The sequence below is a fragment of the Ascaphus truei genome, chromosome 13 (genome assembly GCF_040206685.1).
Source record: "Ascaphus truei isolate aAscTru1 chromosome 13, aAscTru1.hap1, whole genome shotgun sequence".
Taxonomy (NCBI): domain Eukaryota; kingdom Metazoa; phylum Chordata; class Amphibia; order Anura; family Ascaphidae; genus Ascaphus; species Ascaphus truei.
Genome location: NC_134495.1, coordinates 21,894,593 through 21,907,529, shown reverse-complemented (window position 1 = coordinate 21,907,529; position 12,937 = coordinate 21,894,593). Strand labels below are relative to the sequence as shown.

At 49.2% G+C, this 12,937-nt stretch overlaps 1 protein-coding gene across 1 annotated transcript in view; it reads left to right on the top strand.

The window, feature by feature from the left end:
• The first annotated feature begins 7,031 nt into the window (after positions 1-7,031).
• NIPSNAP1 (nipsnap homolog 1) overlaps positions 7,032-12,937 on the top strand; it is a 103,750-nt gene continuing 97,844 nt past the window's right edge. Inside the window, exons 1-5 of the mRNA XM_075568864.1 lie at positions 7,032-7,154; positions 8,545-8,672; positions 11,205-11,250; positions 12,203-12,297; positions 12,380-12,450. Of these exons, the coding sequence (XP_075424979.1) occupies positions 7,072-7,154; positions 8,545-8,672; positions 11,205-11,250; positions 12,203-12,297; positions 12,380-12,450 (423 nt within the window). The 5' untranslated portion in view covers positions 7,032-7,071. The remainder of the gene's footprint in view (positions 7,155-8,544; positions 8,673-11,204; positions 11,251-12,202; positions 12,298-12,379; positions 12,451-12,937) is intronic.

Here is a 12,937-nt window from a genome sequence, read left to right as displayed (position 1 = left end):
CATGCCCGAGTCCTTAGTGGTATGTCGGGAGACTTGCAGAGTCATTATTCAGGGAATAAGTGCTGTAGATGGCCGAGCTTGGCCACAATGGGTGGTAGGAGTGACTGTGGGTGTGGGACAGTAGCCATGAGTACGGGCTATTGGGATGCTTCATTTGTGGGGTGAGTTTTAAGGTTAGTCAGTATTAAATCAGAAGGTTAACACCGGGACATACTTGAAAACGAAAGGTTACTCTCAATGTATTACTGCCTGGTAAAACATTTTATAAATAAATAATTGGCAGGGGAAGAGATGGCAGGGAGGCGTGGGTGTGATCAGGTGTGTATGTCTGGCTTCAGGATTAGGGGAGATCCCCAGCAGCAGGAAGGAGTAGATAGAGGGTGTGAATAGAGGATTTGTGTGGGTAGAAAGACTTCACCGGGGAGGAATAACAGCGGGCACGGCCGTGCAACAGATGACAAAGGCTGGGCTGCGCAAAAAATCTTTATTCTGTCATGGAGGTTTAAAAAAGAGAGAGGGGAAAGCACCCCCCGCACCTCTTACGCGTTTCACCCAAAGGGCTTTATCAAAGAGTTTTTGATAAAGCCCTTTGGGTGAAATGCGTAAGAGGTGCGGGGGGTGCTTTCCCCTCTCTCTTTTTTAAACCTCCATGACAGAATAAAGATTTTTTGCCCAGCCTTTGTCATCTGTTGCACGGCCGTGCCCGCTGTTATTCCTCCCCGGTGTGGTCTTTCTATCTGCATTCCCTCTCAGCCTGGTGCACGCAAGGACTAAAAGCCGGATGAAAAAAGAAGACAAAGTAAGTTTATTTATTCATTTCATTACTCTTGCTGTTCTCTCCTCTCTCTACCTCTCAGAGTGGATCTGTTTCTCACTCAGGAAGCAGTTTATCTCCTTGCACTCTTTTTCCATCACAGCATGCTCTCTATAGGGGATAGGTTCTCCTTTTCTCTCTAAATATAAGGGATGGGGTCCCCCGCTCTTCACTCTATAGGGGATAGGTTCTCCCTCTCTTTTTCGCTCTATATAAGGGATAGGCTCTCCCTTTCTCTCTAAATACAGTATAAGAGATGGGTCCCCCCTCTTCCTATTTAGGGGGTAAGTTTTCCCTCTCTTTCTCTATATGGGATAGGTTCTCCCTATAAGGTACGGGTTATCTGTCTCTATAAGGGATGGGTTCTCTCTCTCTCTCTCTCTCTGAGAAGCTAATATGACTACCCTTCTCTCTCTCTAAGGGATGGGTTCTCTCTCTCTCGGAGAAGCTAATATGACTACCCTTCTCTCTCTCTAAGGGGTGAGCTGTTTCTCTCTCTCGGGCCTTGCAGTCTCTTCTCTGTCGTGCTTTCTCATCACCTCCAGGCCCCGAGCCTTTCACACCCTGGCGGCTCCCATCTCTCCCTCCCCCGGCCCTTCCTGCGCACCGCGCACGGGAAATCCCTCAGGAAAGAACCGATGCTTTTTTTTCTCTCGGAGCTCAGCAGCTAGGCCCACATCCACAAACAACAGCCCCTCCCTTCTCTCTCTCCTATTGGCCGCCACCACCGTCACTCACCCACGCCCCACCCAGGTTGCTACAAATTCCGGGAAATCCTGCGCAGTGATTGGCTGTTTCGGCGGGCGTGATTGGCAACGTGTGCTGAGGCGTAACTGCTGCATACCGACTATCCTCTTCCTAATTGGCCACCGAAGCTGTCACTCTACGTTGCCCCACCCTCTAGTTGTAAATCTTTTACCTCTGCATTTTACCACTGGCTTTATAATGATTTTGGTTACAATGATAATATTTTGATTAATGGCATGTCATGCGGCATAGAATTACTTTTATTTAATTTATTTGTTTATTTACACAGAACAGAAATCACTTAATAAATTAATGTGTTATCAATGCAATATGATACAATTGTATTGTATATCTTTATTTATATAGCGCCAAAAGTGGACTCAGCGCTTCACAAAGAATACAGTACGGGGAATTATAATAATACAATAAGCGCAGCAAAGTCAGACATTAGGAAAGGAAAACCCTGCCCCGGGGAGCTTACAATCTAAGGCCTGGGACATAGTACAGGAGGCCGTGCTGAGCAGATGCACTTACCCCCTGCATCTGTCATCAGCGCGACTTTAGCAGCCGCTTCCGCACGCGTGCGGAGGCTCAGGTATTTTGAGGAGACTGGCAAATTTAAAATTTGCTGCTCAGGGGAGCGGAGGAGCGGTCACGTGACCGCTCACATCCAATGGGAGCGAGGGACTAGCCCCGCCTCCCGCCACGCCTCCGCCCCCAAAGCGCGCTCACTGCCTCGCCTGCCAGGACACAAAAAATGCTCCAGTTTGAGCAGGCGAGGCAGAGCAAGAGCGCGGATCAGCGCGGCCCGAGGCACCATGCCCGAGTCCTTAGTGGTATGTCGGGAGACTTGCAGAGTCATTATTCAGGGAATAAGTGCTGTAGATGGCCGAGCTTGGCCACAATGGGTGGTAGGAGTGACTGTGGGTGTGGGACAGTAGCCATGAGTACGGGCTATTGGGATGCTTCATTTGTGGGGTGAGTTTTAAGGTTAGTCAGTATTAAATCAGAAGGTTAACACCGGGACATACTTGAAAACGAAAGGTAACTCTCAATGTATTACTGCCTGGTAAAACATTTTATAAATAAATAATTGGCAGGGGAAGAGATGGCAGGGAGGCGTGGGTGTGATCAGGTGTGTATGTCTGGCTTCAGGATTAGGGGAGATCCCCAGCAGCAGGAAGGAGTAGATAGAGGGTGTGAATAGAGGATTTGTGTGGGTAGAAAGACTTCACCGGGGAGGAATAACAGCGGGCACGGCCGTGCAACAGATGACAAAGGCTGGGCTGCGCAAAAAATCTTTATTCTGTCATGGAGGTTTAAAAAAGAGAGAGGGGAAAGCACTCCCCGCACCTCTTACGCGTTTCACCCAAAGGGCTTTAACAAAGAGTTTTTGATAAAGCCCTTTGGGTGAAACGCGTAAGAGGTGCGGGGGGTTGCTTTCCCCTCTCTCTTTTTTAAACCTCCATGACAGAATAAAGATTTTTTGCCCAGCCTTTGTCATCTGTTGCACGGCCGTGCCCGCTGTTATTCCTCCCCGGTGAGGTCTTTCTATCTGCATTCCCTCTCAGCCTGGTGCACGCAAGGACTAAAAGCCGGATGAAAAAAGAAGACAAAGTAAGTTTATTTATTCATTTCATTACTCTTGGAGCATCCCCAGGTTCGTGGGTTATGTAGTTGCGAGGCTGTTATGGGGTCTGGGTGGGTTTCACGACCTCTCACAGACAACCCTTTACAGCAACGCCAGAACCACGTTCCAACTAGGGGTTTATTTGCTTACATGCTCCTGTGTATAGCTGTTCTTCCGGATATAGCAACATATGCTTATTAATCAAGTGGAATCAACTCTGCAGCATTGGTTAATTGGGGTAGCAGCACACCTCAATGGATTTGTGTGGGTGTTTTTTTATTGAGGGGTAAAGAAGTTGTTGGGAGAGAGGTGTATAAATAATGGTGCAGTGGGGAGTGGGGAAGTTGGAGAGAACAGAGACGTTAACAAAGGAGAGAGGAACCAGTGAACAGAAAAAGCAATAGGGAGGGCATAGTGAGATAAAGGAGGAGAGACAGTCCAGGTATTGGAGGATAGGAAGATTTCAAATAATCACAGCATCTAGAAAGTCAAGTTCCCACAGTTGCAAAGTTTTTGTGCAGAGTCCAGATCTTCCTCTAATCTTAACTCCAAAATTAACTCGAGACACTTTCAATGTGACACTTTAAGATGTTAAGGCTGTTCTATACTGCGTGTGATTGCTACACCGTGCGCGCACGGTAGTGTGCGTGGAACCGGCCGACAGGGGGGAAGATGAAGAAAATAAAGAATTTGCGCCGCTACCGCCGCTGAAATGTATGTATATGTGTGTATGTATGTACAATGTTAATAAACAATTTATTAAAGTATTTCTTTATTTATTTCAAAACTTATTTAACACACACACATACATACACATATACATACATACAGTACCTCACTCGCTCACAGCATACACGCAAAAAGTGTGCGGCACGACACTATAGAACGGCCCTAACACAGCCATATGGCTCACAGGCAAGAGAGACTGCCTTAAATAGTTAAACACATTCACTTGACTAACAATTAAGGGAGGGCCTGCCTATTCAGCTCATACCAGGTAAGATGTTAATTTGATTAAAGTTCTTTCAATTGATAGATGAAAATCAGATCACCAGACAATGTGACAGTTACAATAATTTCCAGCAACCCTATTATATAGCTCTTTACTGCCAGATGGGGCCTGCTGTGCCATACACTGCTGGCCATCTGGCTGCAAATGGGCTTAATTTAAAGAAGGTTAATTAATCATTGCTAATAACAAACAATTCTAATTAAAAAAAAAATGTATGTGTAAATCGCTACTATGTCAGGCTTGTTCTATAGTATGTGCGGGCGCGCCTGTGCGAACGCGCGTGCACGTGACGCACACTTTTTGTGTGTATGGTGGTCCATGCTGCCGGGAGCGACAGGTTTGCAGTCGTCTGTGTGTTTGTATATATATATATATATATATATATATATATATATATATATATGTGTGTGTGTGTGTGTGTGTATGTATATGTGTGTATATGTATGTATATGTGCAATTTATTATATATTTTTAAAATAAAAAAAAAAGACTGAAAAGTCTGGTAAGAATAAAATATTTATTAACATTGTGCACACACACACACACACGCACACGCACACGCACACGCACACGCACACGCACACGCACACGCACACACACACACACACACACACACACACACACACATATATACATACATTACATACATTACAGCGGCGCAAATACTTTCTGAGTCTTCCCCACTATCGCCCGGCTCCGCGCTCACTGCCGTGCGCGCGGCCCTAGCATACAATGGCTGGCTAACCACAGCCAACTATAACTGCCGTGCGCGCACAGCGCAGGAAGCGCCCCCACTATATTACGGGCCTTAGTTGATTACCATGATAAATCTGAGAACGTTGCCGGAGGGTATGTGTGTATCATTACATGGAGCTAAGTATGTGTATGTCCCACCCAGCACTCCCATTACAACACTCCGATTAATACCATGCAGTGCGGCCTATCCATGTCATCACTCCCCCATTCCTTTTAGATTGTAAGCTTCTCGGAGCAGGGAGCTCTTGACCAATTGTTTCGCTATCAGACCGTCCAACCTCTTAAACTTCTCCCCTTCCTCCCCCTTGTGTCCACCCGACAGGGCCGCAGACAGATTTCACGGGGCCCAGGACTAGTGTTATGACCGCCCCTCCCCACCATATGTCGGCGTCTTGGGAGTCCCCCCCATTTCACACCTCACGAGCCCCCTCTATTTCCCTCCCTCTTCCCATGTATTTCACTCCCCTCCGTCTCACTCCCTCTCTTCCTCACTCATCTCACTCCCTCCCCCCTCCATCAATTACCCCACTCGCACTCAATCCCTTCCCACCCCGCATGTATTTCTCTCCCCTCCATCTCACTCCCCCTTTTCCTCACTCTCTCCTCTCAATCTCCCCCCTCCTCCATCAATTACCCCACTCAATCCCCCCTCCTCACACTCATTCCCTCCCCCGACACAGACAATCCCCCCCACAAAATACATACCAACCCCCCCCAAATACATATACAAGAAGCCCCCCCCCCAGATACACATAAAAGAAGCCCCCCACCCCCTCAATATATAAAAGAAGCCCCCCACCCCCAATGCATATAAAAGAAACCCCCCACCCCTCCAAATACATTTAAAGATGCCCCTCGCCCCCCCCCCCAATACATATAAATGAAATGCATATTACAAAACACCCCCCCCCCCTTCCAAAATACATTTATCTACCTTGTGTCAAGCCGGGCCCGGTGGCTGCCCCGTGGGGGGCCCGGGCTGTGGCCCTGTCGCCGGCAGGCCCCGGCTCTCCCTCACTCTGTCCCACGCGCCAGCCTCCCTCTCATGCCAGTGCGTGACGGAAGGACAAGCTTGGCGTGGGACAGAGTGAGGAAGGCCCGCAATTGGGGGAGAGCCAGAGCCCGGCGGCGACAGGACCGGCTTCCAGGCCCAACTTGCAGTTCCGACCGGGACCCCCACAGCCACCGGGCCCAGGACACCTGTCCCAGATCAACCCCCTTGTCGGCGGTCCTGCCACCCACCCTGGCACAATCCATGTAATGAGATCCACGAAGGATCTGCTGGGTGAGTAAAGACACTGACTGTAAATAATAACAGGGGAACCTGGTTCAATTCCCGGTGTCAGCTCCTTGTGACCTTGGGCAAGTCACTTTACCTCCCTGTGCCTCAGGCACCATAGACACAGATTATACATTCATCTGGGCAGGGCCTGTGCCTCTAAAACTTCTTATGTGCTACGTACCACGCAATACACTGTAACTGTGAGTCCCATTGGGGGAAACATGCTATATGAAATAGTTATTATCATTCATCACCATGTGCCCCCTTCACATGCTGCCAGCGCTCCGACGCCACCAGTAAAGACAAAATGTGGTCACGCATCGCGATCTCTACACGCGCGCGCGCAGGCAGGTACTGGGCCTGGCCCCATTTATGGGCGGATCTTGTCCCCGTAGCGCATACCATAGCGTGCGCTGCAGCTGATACTGGGGACGTAGCCATTAACCAGCGTGTCACTCTACAGGACCGTGTGACTTGGCCGGTCTGCACTATGTTTTATATTGCACATATATTATGTTGCGTTTTAGGCCTTAACCCTACATTGTACTGCACCACGTAAATAAAATAATAATATCATGTGCTAAGGTTAGAAGACTAGCTTGTTTTATACATTGAAGAGCAGCATGTGCGGGGATTGAACCAATGAACCTCGGAATGCAGATCCAGCGCGTTAACCGCTACTCTATAGCTGCAGCCGGGAGGCGAATGAGTAAAAAATAGCCACCACCCACATACTGTTGTGTGCGTCACAAGCCCCGCCCCCTCCTTAGCTTAGTCTCCTCCCCCTCCCCAGCCGGCTCAGCTCTTCCTGTATCTGAGCTGCGGGGAACATGTTGACTCGGGTGTCCCGGATCCCTGGCCTGCTCCGGAGCGCCGGCCCGGGCCTGGTGCACCTATCCCCGTTGCCGTCCGGGTGAGAGGCTGCAGAGCATTGCACCTTTATAGTCACCTGACAGGGGGCTGGTATGCACCTATCAGGGGGGGATCTGCAGAGCATTCCACCTTTTATATGCACCTGTCAGGGGCCTGCAGAACATTGCATCTCTTATATGCACCTGTCAAGGGCCTGCAGATTGTTGCACCTCTTATATGCACCTGTCATGGCCCTGCAGATCATTGCACCTCTTATATGCACCTGTCAGGGGCCTGCAGAACATATGCATCTGTCTGGGGCCTGCAGATCATTGCACCTCTTGTATGCACCTGTCTGGGGCCTGCAGATCATTGCATCTTTTGTATGCACCTGTCAGGGTTCTGCAGGGCATTGCAGCCCACTAACTGAACCCTCTGCTGACCTGTAAGGCCCTTGGTGCTGGAGGTGGAGTTGGATAAAGGTCATGTTGGTTTTGCTTGCTGAGAGTTAACCCCTTGCTGTCTCTGTACATGATCCTCCATGCGTGTCAGATCGTGCACACATCTGCATTAACCCCTTTAGGTGCACTTCCAAGTTCTCCTACCGTCTCCTAAGCCTCCCAGCACCGCACTTAGATTGTAAGCTCTGCGGGCGAGGGACTCCTGTCTCCCAAACTTTACTTTTACATTTGTTGCACTTATACCAGTTTCCTGTTCTATTCCCCTGTAACAGTGTCGTATTTATCTCTTCAAAGTGCTTTATATACAGTCAGCGTTGTATAAATGTACATATTCATAATTACATACAGTGTGCACATATTTTTGTGCATATATTCTATACCCTTCAGTGCATCTATTGCTTGTTTCTCAGTGTGTGTGTATATGTATACACACACACACACACACACACACACACACACACACACACACACACACACACACACACACACACACACACACACACATCCCCCAGTATTAGGCGATACCTTTTTTATTTGGATTAACAATTTATGTCATAGGACAAGCTTTCGAGAGTTCTCTCTTCCTCAGATCAACAATAGAGAGAGCTCTCGAAAGCTTGTCCTATGACATAAATTGTTAGTCCAAATAAAAAAAGGTATCACCTAATACTGAAGAACTCATCTATTCTGCACTATCGCAACTGGACTAACACGGCTATTTCTGTTATACACACGTCTGCAGATACGGTATATCCCTTAGTGCATGTCACTGTGTGCATATATTGTGTATTTCTCAGTACATCAATCCGTCTGCATATACTATATATCCTACATTGAATAATATATATATATATATATATATATATATATATATATATATATATATATATATATATATATATATATATATATATAGAGAGAGAGAGATATTAGTGTATATCTTTTAGTGCAGGTTACCTCCCCGTTACTAACGCTTCTCTCTCCACTCAGGTATTCGTCAGATTCCCAGGACAGCAGTTGGTTTCGCTCGCTGTTCGTTCGGAAGGTGGACCCCCGCAAAGATGCACATTCCAACCTGCTGTCCAAGAGGGAGACCAGCGGCCTGTACAAGTTACAGTGTGAGGGGGCAGCGATCCCTAAATATCCCCACATTCCCTTCCATCATAGTGATTTCTCTGCTGGTGCCTGCAGGGGGGTTCTAGACCATTAGGAACAAATAGCAGGTTTAAAGGACTAACTAACCTCATTCTTTACAGGGTTGGATCCGGGGGTTCCTCCAGAACTGACCTGCGCTGTTTTCCACTCACGGGAAGCCCTGAATTCTGACATACTTGCTGATCACGTTACCAGTATTACTTCCTGTTTTTTACAGGGTCTTTAAATGGCCGTCCAATGGGAAGCCACAACCGATAATGCCGTGGCTTCCTATTGGCCTGAGATTTGGCAGCCATCTCTTTCCCTGGGGGGAGATTTAAACCTGGTAACTTCACCTCTAAGGCCGCGCTTATAGTAGCGGCAACGTGCTCGCGACCGCTGACGTCACCCGGACACGATTGTTGCACTGAGGTGCAAGAGACCTCAGGAGGGCGACAGGGGGGGGTGGCCCGTGACGTCACGTGAGTGGTTAGCCCTTATTGGCTGACGTCATGCTTGCGTCACGCGGCAGCCGCACACAAACTCAAAATCAACAGACTTCAGTGATTTTGGTCGCTGCGCAGCGCCGTCCCGGTCGCGCCCACCATGGGCACCCGCGACGGACTTCAAGTACCTGTGACGTTGCCGTAGCCGCTACTATAAGCGCGGCCTAAGTATCTCGGAGATCCCCGGAGCTGAAAACAGTGGTGTTTGGGCTGTTTTTCGGACGATAATCCCCATAGATGTCAGTGGGTGGGGTGTCATCCAGGACAGCCGCATCAGCATATATAGGATTGCACCTCAGGCAGTCGCTCCAGTCATCAAGGACCGCAGTCCAGGTTTTAAGGATAGCCTCACATTAGCACAGGTGGCTCAATCATTTTGACCAGATCCTTAAAACCTGGTCTGTGTGGGTTTCCTTGAGGACCACTGCCCTAAGGGTTAATTTTAGAGACATTTTCTTCTCTAAAGCAGGGGTCTCAAATGCAGTCCTCAAGGGCCACCAACAGGCCAGGTTTTATGGGTATCCCTGCTTCGACTGAGCCACTGATTGAGCCACTTGTGCTGATATCCATAAAAGCTGGCTTATTTGTGGCCCTTGAGAACTGTTTGTGACCCCTGCTCTAAACAAATAGCACACGGCCTACAATACCCAGCACACATACATTTGGGCTTTCATTAACAGAATTGAGAAAATTGAGTGCAAATAACACTACTTTAACAAAATGCAAACAAATAAAATATATACTAGCCTTAGAAAGTGCAGCTCCTGAAACAGGACTCAATCCCAATCCAAACCGCAAACGATGAAGAACAGCAGGAGCGCAAATTTCATCAGGACATGGAAGAAAATAAAGACACCCAATAGTGCAATATTGTCTGGTTCAACAAATAGAGTATTGATGAGGCCTCTATAGATTTTTCACTCGCATATTAGAGGTGATGATCAGGCAGTGTGCGGTTGTTAGAAGTTACCAACTTTTCTCCAAACAGGTTCTCCGTGTTTACACAGGTATTATCCCATGGGAAGGGAGGGAAAATCCACATATAGAAAAAATAGTATAATATTGCTTTTATTTAAAAAAAACAAAGTAATGCACTTACATAAGTGACTTTGGGGTGAGCATTTTGGACGAACGGCACTTTAAACAGCAACAGCTGTTCTAGCCCAGCGGATGCTGTATCGGCCGTGAAGCAAAAGCTGTTGCTGTGTAAAGTGCTGTTCATCCAAATTGACCCAGGGTGGTCTAAATGCTCACCCCAAAGTCACTTATGTAAGTGCATTACTTTATGTTTTATAAAATAAAAGCAATATTATACTATTTTTTCTATATGTGGATTTTCCCTCCCTTCCCATGGGATAATACCTGTGTAAACCTGTTTGGAGAAAAGTTGGTAACTTCTAACAACCGCACACTGCCTGATCATCACGTCTAATACGCGAGTGAAAAATCTATAGAGGCCTCATCAATACTCTATTTGTTGAACCAGACAATATTGCACTATTGGGCGTCTTTATTTTCTTCCATGTCCTGATGAAATTTGCGCTCCTGCTGTTCTTCATCGTTTGAGCTTTCGTACCTGCAGAGACCCGGGAGGAATTGTAAAAATCATTTACAGTTGGGAATTATTATTATTATTATTTTTATTTTTTTTAAAGCGTTCTCAACCTATTTATTTGACATTACGATTTCTTGGAAATAGACCTGTATGATTTCAGAGAGCGTTATGAGACCAGACTGAAAGGGGGTACGCAAAATGGGGTATTTTAAAATAATATATAAATTCATCATTCAGCTGTGCGTGTGGTGTGTGTGTGTGTGTTTGTGTGTGTTTGTTTCTAATTTTGTGTGTGTGTGTGTTTGTGTATATGTTTTTAGTTTTATTTGTGCGTGTGCATAGTACAGTATAGAGATGGATAGTAATTTAATCGGCCTGAATGGCTCTCGCTGAATTGGCCGAAGCTGATGCCTTGTGTGTGTGTAAAGCGTTTATTCCTCTCTCGTCTCTTTCAGTTCATCATGTGAAGCCAGAATGCCAGGAAGATTATAATAAACTGACGTGAGAATCCTCTCAATATTCTCCATACTGTCCCTGGGGGGGGTAGAGGAGTCCTGCTATCGGCCTGCTATCTGCCCGTGGGTGGGGGAGGTCTGTGCTGCCCCCTGGGGGGGAGGGGGGGTAGAGGAGTCCTGTTTGCTGCCCATGGGGTGCGGGAGCCTGCTCGCTGCCCCTGGGAGGGTGGGGGGAGTCCTGTTCGCTGTCCGTGGGTGGGGGAGTCCTGTTCGCTGCCCATGGGTGGGGGAGGCCTAGTTTGCTGTCCGTTGGGTGGGGGAGGCCTGTTCACGGCCTGTGGTTGGATGGGGGGAGGCCATGCTTCGGTGCACGTGGGTGGGAGAGGCTCTGCTCGCTGCCTCAGGGTGGGTAGGGGAGACCTGCTCGCTGCCTCAGGGTGGGTGGGGGGAGGCCTGCTCGCTGTCTCAGGGTGGGGTAGGGGAGACCTGCTCGGTGCCTTCGGTGGTGAGGGGAGACCTGTTCGTGTGCACGTGTGGGTGGAGGAGAGGCCTGCTCGCTTGCCTCAGGGTTGGGTAGGGGGAGACCTGTTCGGTGCACGTGGGTGGGAGAGGCCTGCCTCGCGGGGGTGGGTAGGGGGAGGCCTGCTCGCTGCCTCAGGGTGGGTAGGGGAGGTCTGCTCGCTCTGCCGCCTCAGGGTGGGTAGGGGAGGCCTGCTCGCTGCCCTTCGGGGTGGGTAGGGGAGACCCTGCTCGGTGCACGTGGGTGGGGAGAGGCCCTGCTCGCTGCCTCAGGGTTGGTGGGAGAGCTGCCTGCTCGCTGCCTCAGGGGTGGGTAGGGGAGACCTGCTCGGTGCACGTGGGGTGGGTGGGAGAGGCCTGCTTGCTGCCTCAGAGTGGGTAGGGAAGACTTGCTCGGGGCACGTTTGAGGCCCTGCTCACTTGTCCCTCCCTATTGTGGATCCCATGGCTTATCTGGTGGACGTCCTGTGTTTATGCAGAGAGGAGGTGCTGCCCAAGTTGCATCAGGACCCCGATTACCACTGTGACCTGGTGGGCAACTGGAACACGTGGTACGGGGAGCAGGACCAGGCAGGTGAAGGTGCAAGGCTGGTGGGAGGAGGTGGAACATTTGGTGGGTACCCACAGGGCGTTAACCTTCAGTTTTCCGTGGCAGTTTCACCTGTGGCGTTTCTCTGGGGGATACCCGGCTCTCATGGACTGTATGAACAAGCTGAAGAATAACCAGGTAACCAGACCAGGGCCGTGCTCTGAGCTTAGAGGGGTGCAGGTAACCCAGACCAGGGCCGTGCTCTGAGCTTAGAGGGGTGCAGGTAACCAGACCAGGGCCGTGCTCTGAGCTTAGAGGGGTGCAGGTAACCAGACCGGGGCCGTGCTCTGAGCTTAGAGGGGTGCAGGTAACCAGACCGGGGCCGTGCTCTGAGCTTAGAGGGGTGCAGGTAACCAGACCGGGGCCGTGCTCTGAGCTAAGAGGGGTGCAGGTAACCAGACCGGGGGCCGTGCTGTGAGCTTAGAGGGGGTGGGAGGCTCTGTTATCTGTAGGAACAGCTGATATCTGTGCGGATCCAACGCTTTCTGCCCTCTCTTCTTTCTCCTTTATCTCTCTCCCTCCTGCTCCTGTCACTTTTTTTCCACCCCTCCTTACCTCGCTCTCCACTTCACCCACACTCTTATTGCCCCCTCACCAACTCTCTTTTTCTCTTCTTTCCCTCTCA